General features: G+C 52.4%; 1 protein-coding gene across 2 annotated transcripts in view; it reads left to right on the top strand.

The window, feature by feature from the left end:
* The first annotated feature begins 323 nt into the window (after positions 1–323).
* The window catches only part of Gsg1l (GSG1 like), a 202,696-nt gene continuing 185,789 nt past the window's right edge, over positions 324–17,230 (top strand). Inside the window, exon 1 of one of the 2 annotated variants that reach the window (XM_076552022.1) lies at positions 324–914. In XM_076552022.1, coding sequence (XP_076408137.1) covers positions 590–914 — 325 coding nt within the window. In that variant the 5' untranslated portion in view covers positions 324–589. The remainder of the gene's footprint in view (positions 915–17,230) is intronic. The other variant, XM_076552021.1, reaches the window with a different exon arrangement.

Below are 17,230 nucleotides of genomic sequence, written 5' to 3'. Positions count from 1 at the left end.
CTTTCAGTCTTTGCAGAGAAGTAAAGGAGCACAGCCTGAATGTCCTGCCCTCCATGTCCCTGTGGGGACCCACAGGCGCTGCCTTGTCGCTCAGCTGGTGGGGCTATGGGTCTGGGTGAGAGATCTTCCTTCTACTGCCTTGAGTTTTGGGCCACATTCCCGTGGGCTGCTGTGGGAGCGCCTTGCCTGGGATTTCTCACTTGTCCCTCTCCACTCCTGCACGGCTCTGTCCCCCGCCCGCGCCCAGCGTGGCGCGCCCCCTCTCTGAGCGCGGGCGGGCGCTGAACAGTGTCGCCGACCGCCTGCAGGTGTCTCCCCACGGAGGGGCGCGCGTCCCTGCGCCGTGGCCGCTGCCAGGCGCCAGCGGCTGCTCGCCGAGGCGCACTCGCGCTCCGGGCTCCGGACGCGCTGGTCCGCTCCACTCCGCAGCCCTGACCGCCCTGCGTCCCCGTCTTCCCGCGTCTCTGCCGGGGGCCATGGGCCCGCGCCGCGAGCGCCATCGCCGACCGCAAGCACCCGAACCCCGGGGCGGCCGCTGACGCGGGCGCCGCTGCCAACTTCGCACGGAGCTGCGGGCGGCGCGGGAGGCATGAAGACGAGCCGCCGCGGCCGAGCGCTCCTGGCCGTGGCCTTGAACCTGCTGGCGCTGCTCTTCGCCACTACCGCCTTCCTCACCACGCACTGGTGCCAGGGCACGCAACGGGTGCCCAAGCCGGGCTGCGGCCAGGGCGGCGGCGCCAACTGCCCCAACTCGGGTGCCAACGCCACGGTCAACAGCACAGCTGCCCCCGCCGCTGCCGCGGTGAGCCCGGCCGGCGCGCCCTACAGCTGGGAGGCCGGCGACGAGCGCTTCCAGCTGCGCCGCTTCCACACCGGCATCTGGTACTCGTGTGAGGAGCAGCTCGGTGGCCCCGGTGAGTGCTGGCGCCGGGCTCCCTCGGGACGCGCGCCCGCAGGTCCCGGGCCGGGAGGTAGCGCGTTCGGGTCCTCCGCGCGCACCCTGGCTGCGGGTCCCAGGGCGCGCGGTCCCTCCCCGGCCTGAAGTAATTTCCCTGAGCTCCCCCTTCCTCGCTCCCATCCGCCCCGTCGCTGCCCTGGAGGTGACAGTGGGGGCCGGGGACCTTTGCTGTGAACGACCCCTCCCACCGCAGATCTACGGAGCCAGGAACCCAAGGGTTCTGCTACTCCTATCTCCAAGCCGCGCTGAACCTCTACGACACCGCTGGGGAAAACAGAGAGTAGGGGGAGCCTGATGGGCACCCCTATTGCCACAAGCCAGGGAGACCTCCGTATCCCATCCCTCCTGGGAATGGATGCCGTGGGAGGGAAGGGAGGCAGGCGGGAAAACGGGGAACAGCTCTGGGCACTGGGGCTTAGGAATCCAGGAAGTCTTGGTTCAACACAAGGCTCCTTCAGAACTGGGGAGTGGGCTGGCTGTTCAGAAAGTATACCGAACCCCTTCGTCCCCCACACCCAAGCATCCAGGGCTGAAGTGAATACCCCCAATACGGGCAGCAAGGCTGGAGTGCTCAGGGGACCTCTGCCTGTCAGGGGACTGTGCATATGGTGGGTGGTACTGGCCGTGGACTGTTCCACAGCGCGTCCGCAGTAAGCTACTGTTCTGGCAGGACCCTTTTGGAAGCACTGTCTCCGCTTTTGCTTAGTCTTACCTTCATCACACTCAGCCTAGCCTGAAATTTCCCGGACCTGTCTTTAGTTATGAGCATATTGTCCCCATTCCCCTTAAGATGTCACTCTTGTTAGGACTTTGCTGTGTCGCGCTTTAAACCCGCCCCCCCCCCCATTTCTGGGTATTGCCAATAAATATTTGCAGTGTGATATGCAAAATAGAAATGTTGGGTGGGATCTCAGGCTGACGGGGCTGGAGGGGTCCTGTGCTGCCTTCTGGGCCTTGGGAAAGGTGGGGGTGGGCAACTGAACTTTTCCTGTGACTTTGTCTGAGCATGCTGGCTATTTGCCAAAGACACAAGATATTTGAACAGGACTTGAGGTTTCAATCTGGCGTGTGATTTTTTTTTTTTTTAAAGAAAGAGAAATTAAAAATTAACGTGAAAGCCTCTTAGTTAAAACTTCCTGCTTCCACAAGCCCAGTCCTCCCACACGGCAGCCATGGAGCACCATAGGCGTCTGCACCCTTCAAGGCTCAGGTCTCCATAGACCTTCACACATGACGGCCCAAAGAGTGAGAAGGGGATGGCCATGGATCCTCCTCCAACCACAGGCAGCTGCTCCAGAGACCTGGGAGGCCCTGCCCTAGGGACAGGCCACCTTGCAATGCCTGGACGATGGGCCTTGTCCCTGGCAGCCTGAGCCACCCAATCCCTGCCTCTGTAGTGTATCTGGGCTCTCAGTGGATGGTCTGATGGCTCTGCCGAAGATTGTGGCCCCAAAGCTCTGTAGCTCGTTCCTTGCTCCATGCTCGATGTCCAAGCATCACTGCTGTGCTTTAAAAATTATGAACGGAAACAAATTTAAATCAACGTTAGTCCCTGTGCATTTTGAGCACCAGGCCCTGCTAAAGTTGTCACCTGTGGAATGTAGTTACATCCTAGCCTCTGGGCCAGGCAGCCACTTGTGGAAGACTCATTTTTTTTCAGATGAAGTTCAGGGGGGTTTTGATGAGGGAGCTTGAATTGTCTTTTTGGTGGCTGGAGATGTGATGGAGAAGGGAAGCTGTGCAGTTGGGGACCTGAGACGGGGGCACTTATGGCCAGCATGGGACCTTCACCCCCAACCTCTGTTAGTCAAAATGCCCCTGGGTGCCCTGCTGGGAGGATAAAAACCAACCACCTCTCTCCCTTGGTTTCCTCCCAGAAAGTCAGAATTGTTTTCCTCTGAGCTTGGCAAATAGTTGCTGGTGAGAAATTTGGGAGGTTGGAGACCATTCAGATGGGTCTCCCCCTGCTGCTGCTGCTGCTGCTGCTGCTGCTGCTGCTGCTACACACAGCCCCCAGATCTTGCCTTCATCACTGAGCTCCAAAGGGTGTCAGGAAGTACCTGGCCTCAAAGTTTTGTTGCCATGACAACCTGTCTTCTGGGTTCTGTGATGATTTTATTTTATTTTATTTTTTTCCTCCAAGAGGGAAAAACATCCCACCAAGGCCCAAGCAAACCCTGCCCTGCTATCCCTCCCTGATGCTGCAGCCAGTATGGCCTGGCTCCCCACCGTGCAGCTGGGTGCACTCTGGTGGGGCTCCAGCTTGGGGCTCCACACTGGCTCACTGGATGCTCAGCAGACCCCCCACCCCGGCTCCCCAGCACTGCTGCTCTTTTCTCTCTCCTGGGCACCTGTGTGGGGACATCTCCTAAGGCCCCCTTTCCCACAGATGACACTGCAGCCCATCCTGAACAGACAACACAGTCAACGGCCCCTGCACAAAGAGCCTTCTTCTCCTCCCTCCAAGAGAAGGCACGGGCGGGCATCCTTGTGCGCAGTCAGAGGAGAGCGGCCCTGAACAGTCTCCAGTCCCTTACTGCAAATTAGATTTCTTGCTGGATTTGATATTTAGAGGAGTTGGGAGGACCGTGGAGGTGGGGCCATGCCCAGGCACGGAACTTAGGCTGACTGTTGCTTATGTGATGCGTGGGTCTCTGCCCTGTGTGCATGCGACCCAAGGATAGGAGTATCTCAGGAAACTCAAGGTCATGGCACCAGGGTCCTGCAAGGCTGACTGAGTGGCACTGGAGAGGGAAAAAGGGGTTCCCCCTGGGTGGGTAGAAGGTGTGGTCTGAGAGTGATACGGGAGCTTGCAGGCAAGCCCGAAGTGGAAGCAGAGACCCTGGGCCTGTCGATTTATAGTCTGACTCTAGACTCCCTCTGCCCTGTGTGGGATGGTGGATGGATGCCTCTTCCTCTTGCTACTGCGTGACTTTGACCTGAGTCTTCCCTTGCTGCCCTGCAGATGGGGAGGGGAACAGTCTACTCTACCTCAGGTACCAGGGTTCGGGGACAGCATGGGGGACTGAACAGTTCGTGTACCAGCCTTGCTTCTGCTTCTCTGGCCTGAGCCACTGAACACCATGGCCTGAGCCCATGGACATGACCCATCCCTCAGGTCCTTCCCACAGTCCCTGGTGCCCAGGTTCACCAAGGGCCTGGACTACTTACTACACTGCAACTCAGAATGCTGCTCTTGTAGCCCCTGGGTCTACACTTAACTGGTGTGCTTTTCTCCCACATCCACCCAAGACCATTTTCCATGATTTCGGTCTGCTCAGGCACTCCCAACCACCTGATGAAAATGGACCCTACCTTTTGTTTCCTGCATAATGCTTTTTATCTAGGTCTGACCTTAAGACCACATTAGACAGCAGCTCTTGTTCACTCTGTGCCTTGTGAATGCCTAGAGTTTTTTTTTTTAAATTTTTATTTTAGGTATATGCATGTTTTGTCTGCATGTATGTCTCTGTACCACATGAGTGCCTGGTGCCTGTTGAGGCCAGAAGAGGGTGTCAGGTCCCCTGGAACTGGAGTTACAGATGGTTGTAAGCCACCATGTAAGTGCTGAGAATTGAACCCAGGTCCTTGAGAAGAGCAACTGGTGCTCTTAACCACTGAGTCATCTCTCCAGCCCCTGAAGTTGATTCTTATGTGTTTTCTGTCACCTTACATGGCACTTGGGATGGCAGCACACAGCAGATGTTCAACAGAACTTTGCGCAATGTGCATTAGTTGACGTCACTGGCTCTTGGGATCAGTTTTTTCAGGCCCAAGCTGCTTCTTGCAGGGGTGACCCACACTTTCCAGTGCAGGGGCTACAACATACTCCCTGGAGGAGGCATGAATCAGGACCCTTGTGATGCTCCTTCTGAGAGGTTGCTAGTGCCCAAGAGCGAGTGGGTGTCCTGCTAGACAGGCTAGACAGCGAGTGTGTGAGGAGTAGATTTAGGCTTTGAAAGGCACCGTAGCCCTCAAGTGTTACCTCCTCTCGTCCCCATAGTAACAGGGGCTATGGTCACTCCTTCTTCAACTGGGGCACTAAGAGGCACAGTGACTTGCTCAAGGCCACCTATCGACAAGTGGTCAAGCTGGGACGTGAACCCAAGCAGAAAGTCCAGGGCATCCCCCCCTCCCCCCGTTACATGCCTTGAAGCCCCACCTCCCCTTCAGTCGGCCTCCCCAGGCTCCTCCAGCCAGTCTCGCTGGGGAGAGCACTACACTGGGAGTCACAAGCCCTGGGCTTGAGCCTAGACTCTGCTGCCAGCTTGCTGAGTGGCGTTCGAAGTCACACCCATTCCCTTGTGTCTCTGGCCTTTCCTTTGCTTGGGCATGAAAAGAACATTTGGCCTTGGTTTCTGCTGCGTGACGCAGGGGCCAGAGCACTGTTCTCAAGGCTCCAGGCTTCCAATCAGTCTTGGTTCTAGTCCCTTCCTCCCCTCTTACCTGCTGTGTGGCCATAGGTGGGGGTTTGTTTTCTCTGAGCCTCAGTTTCCTCGGCTAGAGCAGGAGGACGGCCCTTGGACTCATGATAGAATCACTGGATTTAGCCAGTGGTTTGGGTAGACATCCTTCCTGTGGTCCAACCTGGTGTGAGAAGCCATAGGCCAGCAGTAAGGGGCTGTCCAACTTTGGCATCTTGTGGTGTCTTAGCAAGCTGCCAGCATCTGGAAATGGAAGCAGTTCACAGAACCGCCGGGTCTTGGGGGCAGATCTGCGTTCACCGGGCCAGGGTCCTACGGGGGTGTCTACAGTTCACCCCACCCACCCTTCTACCACGCTACAGATGAACACAGCAGTTTAAGAGCTCAGGCCCTAAAGTCCCGCAGACCTTCCCATCTCATCTCATGTCAGAACCTCCGCAAGCCTGCCCACTCTTCTGTGGCCAGCTCAGCCTGACCCCGTCCTGTAATTCTGACTGAGTCTCTCCTGGGTCTGACTGTGCCTGGCTTCTGCCCTGGGAACTATTCAGCCAACAGCCAAAGGGGTTCTGTTCAGTCCAAGCTGGGTTGCCTCCAGTACCTTCCACTGGAAGCTTAGCCAGATAATCCAGTGCTTGTGAGGTTCTCGGGGACCCTCCCCAGGACCTTTCTAGCCTCCTTTCTGGGCTCTTTGCCCTAACTACACCAGCCTCCTTACTAGTTCTCCAGCAGACCTAGACACTCCTACCACAGGGCCCTTGCACTTGCCAAACCTAGAGTCTGGGAAGGCACACACATTCTGTTGAGTCGGTGACCTCCTGTTCATCTTCTCTGTCTCTCTCTATTCCCCACTGCTCTAAAAGCTTTGTCTGTGGCATTTCGCCTTCATTTCTCTTTTCTCTGACTTCCCCTTCTGCTGGGATGCCACCTCCATGGGGACACAGATTTGGACTGCTGCCACTCAGCAAGGGCCAGTGGGATCCGGTTGAACGTGTTGGGGACCAAGTATCATCTCAGGCCCCCTGTGTGTGGCGAGAGGCCAGACTGCTTTGTGCTGTTGTTCCATGGACTTACCTTTCCTCTTTCCTCTCTTGATAACTCCATTCGTGAAAAGTCTAGGGGACCTGGAGCCGCCAAAGGGGCTGGGATTGCTGTTTACTAAATTTGAGGGTGCTGTGCCTCTGGCCTCCATGATGCCTATGGGACATGGCGGGGAATCATACCCATTGCTGGGTGACAGGGACAGATGTGAAAGAGGATACCACTGCTCTTCTTAGGGGAGCCCCAGACCTGGGTTCAAGATTCCTCTCCTGCCTGAGTAGTAGCATTGGTGTTTTTGTCTGACCAGCCCCAGACCCCCCTGCAGCCTCCACACTCTCTTGATCCAACCCTGCTTCTCCGGTCCCACCTCTGCTCACTGATGACCTGAAGGTCCCAGGTGCCACTAACTTTCCCCAGGCTCAGGGCCTTTGCTTGGGCAAGTCCCTCAGCTGGCATTCCCTCCTCTGTTCACTGCCTTGGAGGTCTCACCCCAGCCTCACCAACCACAGCCTCCTCCAGGCTCTTCTCACTTCACTGAAGGACACTTTCATAGTTTGTGTTGCTTGTTCATTGTTTGTTCATTGACACATTGTCTCACTGTGCAGCCCTGGCTGGTCTGGAACTTGCTATGTAGACCGGGTTGGCCTCCAATTCAGAGATCCACCTGCCTTTGCTGGGCAGAAAGATGTGTGCCATCATGCCCAGCTGCAAGTTGACATTTTGTATCTCTAGTCACAAAGTGCTCAAGTGAGCACCTGCAGAGTAGAGAACAGACCCCACTGTCCTAAGGTCTGGGGCTCTCTGGATGTCAGAGCGGGGGGTTCTGTGGGTAGGAGCTGGCCATCGCTCGGGCAGGTTCTCAGGTCCCAGGATGGGACGGCCTGGGTGGGGCCGCTGGTGGAGGCAGGCTCAGCCCTGAGTAGAGCTTTTCATAAATCCCTCCTGGTTGTCAGGGGAAGCCGGGGTTTTGCTGCTCCTCTGGGAAGCAGGGACAACAGTGAGGACATTTGTATCACTTCCTTCCTGTGCTTCTTCACTGCCTTCTGTCTGCCACAGTGGGAGGCCAGGATCTGTCTAGGAACGGTTTGCACAGTCCAGAGATTAATACAGCCCTGCTGCCTTTCCGTTACAGATGGTGGCAAGGTGGTCCAGATGTGGAGGTGGGCTGCTTCTGCTGTCCAGGCTTGCCATTTGGGGGGAACTTGGCTGTGAGTGCAGGGCTCCTGATGGGGGTATACGCTGCTCGTTGGTTTTTTGTCAACTTGACATAAGCTAGTGTCAGCTGGAAAGAGGGAGCTTCAATCGAGAAAGTGCCTCCATCAGATTGGCCTATGGGCAAAGCTGTTGAGTGGTCTATTCCTTCCCCTCCCTCCTGTCCTCCCCTTCCCCTCACCCCTTCCCTTTCCCCTCCCTCCCTCTTTCCTTCCCTCCCTCCCTCTGTCTCTCCCCCCTTCCTTTCTTCCTTCATTTCTTTCTTTCTTAATGGTTTATATGTGAGGGCCTAGCCCATGTGGGCGGTGTTCCTGGATTGTATAATAAAGCAAACCAAGAAAGCCATGGAGAGCAAGCCAGTAAGAAGTCTTCCTCCACAGCCTCTGCTTCAGCCCCATCTGGAGGTTCCCACCTTGAGTTCCCGCCCTGACTTCCCTTCTGATGGGCTCTAAGCTGTAAGATGGAATAAAGCCTTTCCTCCGCAGGTTGCTTTTGGTCATGTGTTTATCACAGCAAGAGGAAGCTCACTAGGACAGGGACACAGGATGAGGAACCCCACTGGGCTTCTGGAAGCAAAGTGGGGGCAGATTTTAGGTGGAGTTGGGAGAGAGTGCTGTGGCATCTTGTCCTGTGTTTCGGCTTCCCGGGGTCAGTGTGCCATAGAGAAGGAAGGAACACAGTGGGGGTGTGGGGTGCAGGCAGAGTCTGAGAGTGACACAGAGCAAGGCTGAGGCAGGGATGGGAAGCATAAAGGGGAGGCTGTGACAGGGACAGACAGCACTACAGGGAGTCAGAACTGGACGGGACTAGAAATACATAGGAAAGGAGGCAGACTCTAGCAGGCTCCCCATACACAGGTGCACAGGCACACCCCCAGTGTTCACAGGCACACTCATGCACACATATGCACAGCACACACACATTCATGCACACATAAACGAATTTGTGCACATATATGCATGCCATACTGACTGGCATTCACTTGCAAACATGTCTATACATATATACACATGTTCATGCTTGTACATGAGCACATACTCAACCTATTTGTATATGATGTGCACACCCATACCCCTATGCACCCTTGAGCATCTGTACACAAATATCTATACACATCATGTTCACACATGCTTTCACACATGTGTGTACTCATACATACATCTACATGCCTCCATTTATGCACACATACTCCCATGTTCTCACATGCCCACCAGCACACATATTACTTACATTCACAGTGCATTCTCATAGACCCATGCATCCACATACCCACTTGCATACATGTCCACACCTGAACACACATGCCTACACATGCACAAACATATCTCTATACCTAACACACACACACACACACACACACCACACATGTCGACATTTACACATACACACCCATGGATGTGCAGGTTTCTCTGCAGTGTGCTAACACAGAAACTTTGTTTACCCCCAGGAGTGGGGGAGCTGGGTTTCATGGCAGTTCTGTTTCTGATCTGTGGAGGGACTTCCACGGCATCGTGGCACTGGGCCCCTTCAGTGAATTAATCCAAAGAGCCAGAAACTCCGTGGCTTTCCAGCCTGCTTTCATTTTCCCTCTGCTGGTGAGGGATCACGGGCATCTGTCCAAATATGAGCCTTTACCTGCTGCCGAGCTCTTCCTGACCTATGAACGCTTCCCAAACTTACCCTTCTTTGTAACAAGACTTTCTCAGGAGGATCTTTTTTTTTGTTTCCCTTGGTATTTACTCCTTCATTCACTCACTCACTCTCTCACCCATTCACTCATTCATCCACTCATTCATTCATTCAATCCATCGAGCAGCTACCCTGATCTAGGTCTTCTGCTGGGTACCAGGAATACTTAGTAAAATTGATGAAGCAAGGCCCTGGAGGAACTTACAGTTCTATGGAGAGACAGGCAGGTCATCGTGTCGGGGGAATTTCTCACAGACTCTGGAAGCAGAGAGGCGGCTTTGGATAGACTCTGGGATGCTCTGACGGGTGGAGTTCTGGAGCGGGGAAGCTTAGTTGTTTTTAATCCAGTCTCACTGTGTCAGGCTGGCCCTGAGCTTGCAGCCCTTTGGTCTAGCCTTGCCAGTGCTGGGACTGCAGCCTACCTGGGGATAGCCCCTTAGCATAAACTCGTTTCTCATGGCTTGTCTGTCTTCTGCTCTTTGACTCACCTTTTACTGAGTTGCGTTTTCTTAGGAAATTATGTTTTCAGCCAGAGTTTCAGTCATATTACATAGATTTTAGAATGGAGAGAAAACACCAGCTTTTCCACGAGCTTCTGTCTTCAGCTCATGTGAGCATGAGCTTTCCTTTTCTCCTGATTTGTCTTGCAAAAAGTGGCTGAGGTGCCGCCCAGCACCGACAGTTTGCTGGTTCCCCCACCTTTCTTTGAAGCCTAAGTGTTGGGCAGTCTAGGCTCCTACTCTCCCTCCCTGCCTTTCTCCTAACGAATCAGGAGTCTTGGGTTTTTCAGTTCCTTTTGCTTACACTTTTGGGTACCTGCTTATTTTCCTCTGGCCATCTTTCCCGAGGCTTGTTTTGTTAATGTTTTCAAGCTGAACATTTCGTTTCCATAGTTAAGAATGATGGCTGCATTTTAATGCTTGGAGTTTGCCTCTGAGCACCACTTTGGCCACATCCCATGGGTTCCGAGATGCAGCATCTTTGAAACGATTTTGTACAACTTCAACAGTTGCAATTTTGTTCCTCAAGTTCTGAAGTTTTAGTTTTGTTACTTCTGTATCCAAGCATAATTTAGAAAAGCATTGACAAATTTCCCAGGGCTTTTTCTTATTTGCCTACATTTTTGTCATTAATTTTTTCATGAACTGAGTTATAGAAAAGGTGAGCAGGACAGTTTCCTGCACATCCATTTGCATACGTGTGTTGATGGTAAACGTTTTATGTGAAACAGCAGGTGGAGTCCCTAAGTGTATTTAAAGGCAGCTGCATACACAGTATTATTTAGAGACTCCAGTGCTTGAGAGGTGTCTCAGCAGTTAAGAGTATGTGCGGCACAATAATGAACACTGGGCTCTAGCACTCTCCAGACAAGCCAGGTGTGGTTCCACACGTGCCTGTGACCTCAGCATTGAGGAGAGTGGAGACAGGCAGTCAAAGAGTCCCCCAAACTACAAGATCCAAGTTCAGAGAGAGATCCTGCCTCAAAGGAATAAGGCAGAAAGTGACAGAGGACACCTGACACCCTCCTCTGGCTTCTGGGCATGTGTGCATCTGCATATATACATGTGGGTGAGATTTTGAAAACACACATGCACACACACACACACACACACACACACACACACACACGTGCATGAACACACTGCTGTCTGTCTTTGCTCCTTGGGTCTTCCACCAGCTGGATGAAGCGGGCCGCTCTTTCTCTGCAGCAAGGCTCTCAGTTCTTGCTTGCCTCTGGGATGGTTTGCCTCTTATTGAGTCCTAGTCTATGTTATTCATCACGAGGAAATTCATGGCAGTTATATTTTCGTTGTGGAATTGTGGAATTGATCTTTTCTCCAGATAAAATGGCTGTGCTCCCCAGTGGGCGCTTTCTCCTCTGACTTCCGTTTTTCATATTGGAGCCCTGCTGTCTTTTGTCACAGCCCTTTGAGATCTCACTCTCTGCTTTGCCTCCACTTCCCCACGTCTTCCCACCAGGCCGAGGGAGGGACACACTGCGTTCTTTTGTACAATCTGAGGGTCTTAACCACTGAACACCGGACTCCATCACAAATCCATTTGGTCTCACTTTTAATTAAACATTTTATTTATTTATTAGTGTGTGTGTGTGTGTGTGTGTGTGTATGTGTGCAGCAAATGTGGCAGTCAGAGGACGACTCTGTGGGCTTGGCTCTCTCCTTTCACCTTTGATATCTTCCTGGGATTGGACTCAGATCACCATGTTTACACAGCAAGACATCTTGTTGGCCTCCCTTCCCTTTTTTGGTCAAATGCTAACAGTTCATAATTCCTTAAACTTTTTTTTTTTTTGGAGACGGGGTCTTACTATGTCGCCCTAACTGGCATGGAGCTCACAGTTGCTTCTCACTCCCCAATGCTAGGACACCATTATCAATAACATTTTTTTATAGATTTATTTTATTTTTATTCACATGTATTCTCAAATGTGTACAGGTACCCATGTAGGCCAGCAGAGGGCATCAGACCCCATGGAGCTGGAGCTGCAGGCTGTTGTGAACCACTCAAGACGGGTGCTGGGGCCTGAACTTGGGTCCTCTGAAAGAGCAGCGAGTGCTTTTAGCCACTGGGCCATCTCTGCAGCCTGTATGGGTTCTGTTTTGTTTTCTTTGTTAATGACTTAAAAACATACTGATGTTCATAGTTGTGACAATGATTACAGCGTGATTCTGTGCCTGAGTGTGCTTCTATTGCCTGTTTCAAGTCCTCTTAGGAAGCCTCCCTCTAGGTACACCTGTATATTGGTGGGCTTCCATGCATGGCATGATGGGACATGTTGGCCACTAGCTGTGTGCCAGGCCTATGCTGGATGCTGGCGACACTGTGAAGGGAGATGGCCTGTGGGTCAGCCTTTCATGGTTGTGGCAAAATGCCTGATACAAACAACTTAAGAGGAGCGGGGATTTATCTTGACTCATAGTCTCAGGGCTCCATTGTGAGCAAGTGTAGAAGGGAGACATGGAGGGCAGATGTGCTGCAGAGGGGAGATGTGGAGGGCAGATGTGCTGCAGAGGGGAGATGTAGAGGGCAGATGTGCTGCAGAGGGGGGACGTGGAGGGCAGATGTGCTGCAGAGGGGAGATGTGGAGGGCAGATGTGCTGCAGAGGGGAGATGTAGAGGGCTGATGTGCTGCAGAGGGGAGATGTGGAGGGCAGATGTTCTGCAGAGGGGAGATGTGGAGGGAAGATGTTCTGCAGAGGGGAGATGTGGAGGGCAGATGTGCTGCAGAGGGGAGATGTAGAGGGCTGATGTGCTGCAGAGGGGAGATGTGGAGGGCAGATGTTCTGCAGAGGGGAGATGTGGAGGGCAGATGTGCTGCAGAGGGGAGATGTGGAGGGTTGATGTACTGCAGAGGGGAGATGTGGAGGGCAGATGTGCTGCAGAGGGGAGATGTGGAGGGTAGATGTTCTGCAGAGGGGAGATGTGGAGGGTTGATGTACTGCAGAAGGGAGATGTGGAGGGCAGATGTGCTGCAGAGGGGGGTCGTGGAGGGCAGATGTGCTGCAGAGGGGGGATGTGGAGGGCAGATGTGCTGCAGAGGGGTGATGTGGAGGGCAGATGTTCTGCAGAGGGGGGATGTGGAGGGCAGATGTGCTGCAGAGGGGGGTCGTGGAGGGCAGATGTGCTGCAGAGGGGGGATGTGGAGGGCAGATGTGCTGCAGAGGGGGGATGTGGAGGGCAGAAGTGCTGCAGAGGGGAGATGTGGAGGGCAGATGAGCTATAGAAGGTCTTTTGCCCTCATGCTTGGCACCGCCCAGCTCTTGCTCACCATGTGCGTCTGTAGGCTTCAACTGTAGACATATGTGGCTGTCTCCCCTACATCTACTTGGCATCATTCCATGTTTTCTGGCACGTTAGGATCAATGAACTGACTCGGGGGCCCATCAGCCTGTGCTTCATTCCTTGGCAGATATTAGCTGTTTGCTTTCCCTGAATTCTTGTATGGTTCCCTCATAAATATGTATATATGTATGTATATATACTATTTTTTGAGATAAGGTGTCTTGTGGTCCAGGCTAACACAGAACTCTCTATGTAGTGGAAGGTGACCTTGAACTCCTGATCTGTCTGCTTCTACCTTTCTGAGTGGTGGGATCACAGGTGTGTGCTACCACACCCAGTTTATGTGGTACTGTGTATGTTAGGCAGGCTCTCAACCAACTGAATTACATCCTCACCCCCAAAATGGTGTGTGCGTGCGTGTGTGTGTGTGTGTGTCTGTCCAGAGTTTCAAGTATGGAATGGAACACAGGATCTCTTCACGAACTACGAGTACTCTTACTGCTGATCTATCTCTCCAGCCCCAAATGGTTTTAAAAAAAAAAAAACAACTATCCTGGTGATTATAGATCAGCTCAGAAAGGGTTGACTGTGATGATGGCGGTGATGACTTAATAGACTCCGCTTTTTCGAGCAGCTTTTGGTTCACAGCAAGCTGAGTGGAAGGCTTAGAGACCGCCTGATTGACACATGCTCAGCTCCCCTACTGCCTATAAAAGGGTTCATTCGGCACAGTTGATGGCCCCACCTGGCCAACACCCAGGCCACAGTTAATGTTGGGTTATGCTGGGTGCTGTCGCCTGTGGCCTCGGATGACTGGAGAACCACCATGACAGCATTCTATGCCCTGGCTGTTCCTTCTCAGGTCATTGCTTGGTTTGTTCCTCCATCTCCCCTCCAACCCTGGCAACCAGTGATCTTTTCACTGTCACCATGGTTTCGTATCTTCCAGCAAGTCACAGAGTTGACACAGTCTGGAGCCTTTTCAGGCTAGCTTTTATCGTTAAGCAATATATGCACAAGGCCCTGCCCACATTTCCCCTCCTCTCTCCACCCCTTCCTCTCTTTCTTCCTTCTTTCTTTCCTTTCTCCCTTAACCCCTCCCCCTTCATCCCTTCTTCCTCCCCTTTCTATAGAGGGGAGTGGAACCCAGGCCATCACATATACCAAGCCACAACCCCAACCTTTCCACGTATTTTTTTATATATAGCTTATTTATTTACTGCTAAATAATATCCCACTGTCTGGACACGTCACAGTTTGTTCCACCTTTGGAAAGACATCTTGGTCGTTTCCAAGGTCAGGTGGTAACTATTAACACTTCTGTTGGAAACATCTGCTCAGGCAGACATTATGTCACCGCCTTAAGTTAACACCAATAACGTGGATTGGGGATTCTGAGAAAAGTGTGTAGGAAACCATCAGGCTATCTTTCCTTTTCATTAGCTGCCACCGGTAACTTGAACTTCCTGTTCCTCAAATCCTTCCAGCTTCTGCTGCTGTGGACACTCTGGGTTTTATGCTTTGCACTGTCCCATTTCCCATCATGCGCTTTCAGAACACACTCACTGACCGGCCTGATTGCTGGTCCCTGTCTTCCAGATCTGTCATTTTGTCTCTAACTGTTTTAATGAGGTTTATTCTGGCCTCCTTGTTCTGCGTTCCAGACAGTTTAGTCCATTCGTCAGCCTCTGGCCCTGGGCCTCAAACGCCTCCCACTTCTCTTTCCTCCTCCTCCTCCTCTCCTCCCACCTCCTTTTATTCAGATGGGTCTCACCATGTAGTCCCTGATGGCCTGGGACCTTCTGTATAGATAGATCAGGCTGGTCTCCAACTCAGAGATCCTTCTGCTTCTGCCTCCCTAGTGCTGGGATCACAGACGTGCGCCCCCCCCCCCTCTTTGCTCTGTGCTCAGGGTGTGTTCCTGTCACACCAGCAGTGAGGCCTCCTGGAAGACTGAGGATCTTGCTTCCTCTGTGCTGTGTTCTGCTTTCACTTCTTTTTGGTTTTCTAAAGGTGGGTACGGTGATGTCTCTACCAACGCCAGAGAAGGTTCTAGGCTCTAGTTCCAGCTCCGGCTCAGAGAACACGTACCAAAGGAAGGGAAACCCTTGTCTGGTAGGTTGGAGAATGGTGCACACCTGTAATCCCAGTGCTCAGGAGGCAGAAGCAGGGGGATTTCTGAGTTTGAGGTCAGCCTGGTCTACATGGTGAGACCCTGTCTCAAAAACCAAATGAAAGGGAGAAAGAAAGGAAGGAATGGAGGAAGAAAGGAAGGGAGGGAGGGAGGGAGGGATGAAAGAAGGAAGAGGGAAAAAACTAGTTCTGAGGATGTCGCTCAGTGGTAGAGTGCTTACCTAGCAAGGCCCTGGCTTCTAAGGCCAACCAACAAACAAACAAATAAACAAACAGACAGACAAACAAATAAATAAATAATAAAATAAATATGTGCTGTGAATCCTAATTGGTCTTAATTAAAAACCTGGAGCCAGATATCAGGGTAAGTGCTGAAAGATCAGAGAAACAAAGGAACAAGCCACAGCCACTTCTCACCTCACCAACTCCCCAGCTGAAAAGACTGAGCTCCTTTCTCCTCCTGCCTTATATTTCTCTGCCCAGCCATATTGCTTCCTGTCTCCACCTCCCAAGTGCTGGGATTAAACTGTCTGGCTCTGTTTCTTTTAGACTGCATCAACCTTGTGTAGCCCAGGGTGGCCTTGAATTCACAGAGATCCGCCTGCCTCTGCCTCCCGAGTGTTGGGATTAAAGGTGTGCGCCACCACTGCCTGGCCTGTATGGCTAAGTAGTGGCTGGCTTTGTCCTCTGATCTCAGGCAAGCTTTATTTTTGTTAGAGTATACACACAATATCACCGCATAACTATAAATAAATAAATTAATTAATCTGTTTCTGTCCCTGGGTTCTGCCTAACTGTGGTCTGACTCATCACATTTGTCCTCTGGGGGTGCACTGAGTCTCCAAGCTCCGTGCCGCTGACACTGGGCACTGTTGGAGAGATTGTCCACAGGACAGAGCCGCCGTTTGCTCCTCTGAGTGTGTCTTTCTGCCCTTTGTGTGTTTCTAGCTCTTTCCGGCCCATCCCCTCCTCAATTGGCTCCCGTTTCGCCTCCCTGGCAGCTCTCCTGGGCTAAATCTGTTCGCATCTCCCAAGCCCCGGAGGCTTCTCCAGATTTATATTTTTGTAGGGATCTGAACACATGCTTTCAGGAATGACTTTGCGCTTCTCACAGTGAGTGCGCGGCAGAGGCCGGCCTTTCACTCCCCACCTGAGTGTGCCAGGCTGCTGTTTAGCGTGCCTGTTTGCCCCCTTCCTTTTGGCTTTTTGTTCTATTTTACTTTTTTTGAGACAAGGTCTTACTATGTAGCCCAGGCTGGTCTTGAACTCCAAGTCCCCTGCCTCTTAAGTACTGAGGTCACTGGCATGCAGACCTCCCCTGGCTTCTTTCTTTCTTTCTTTCTTTCTTTCTTTCTTTCTTTCTTTCTTTCTTTCTTTCTTTCTTTCTTTTTTTTTCAAGACAGGGTTTCTCTGTGTAGCTTTGCGCCTTTCCTGGAACTCACTTGGTAGCCCAGGCTGGCCTCGAACTCACAGAGACCCGCCTGGCTCTGCCTCCCGAGTGCTGGGATTAAAGGCGTGCGCCACCACCGCCCGGCTGGCTTCCTTATTTCTTATCCTTGGATATGAAAGGGTGTCTTTTGGCCTCCTCTTGATTCACGAATGGGTGATGGGCTCCTCTGGTGGGTCTCTCCTTTCCCCTCCCCCTTCCCTTCACTTCTTCCGTCTAAGTCTTGCTCAAGGACTAATTTCTGTTAGCATCCTGCTTTCTCGGGGTTTGTTTCCATTCTGTGCCTGCCAGCTGCAGGTAAGCTCTCTCCATCTCACCTCCTGGGGGTTGAGGGTGGGAGAAGGATTGCCTCCCGGCTACTGGAGGCAGTTTGCAGTCCTGTCTCAACAGAAATGCATGGTGTGAAACTCTAATTCCCAGCATGTATCAGTTCTCTACAGCAGTGGTTTTGCTTTGTCCTTCAGGGTACCAGTACAGCAGCCCCAAAATACCATGACTCTCAGCCACGGGCATCCTGGATGCTGA

Source organism: Peromyscus maniculatus, chromosome 1 (genome assembly GCF_049852395.1).
Source record: "Peromyscus maniculatus bairdii isolate BWxNUB_F1_BW_parent chromosome 1, HU_Pman_BW_mat_3.1, whole genome shotgun sequence".
Classification (NCBI taxonomy): domain Eukaryota; kingdom Metazoa; phylum Chordata; class Mammalia; order Rodentia; family Cricetidae; genus Peromyscus; species Peromyscus maniculatus.
The sequence above is the reverse complement of the archived record's forward strand: the minus strand, read 5'-3'. Positions and strand labels throughout refer to the sequence as shown.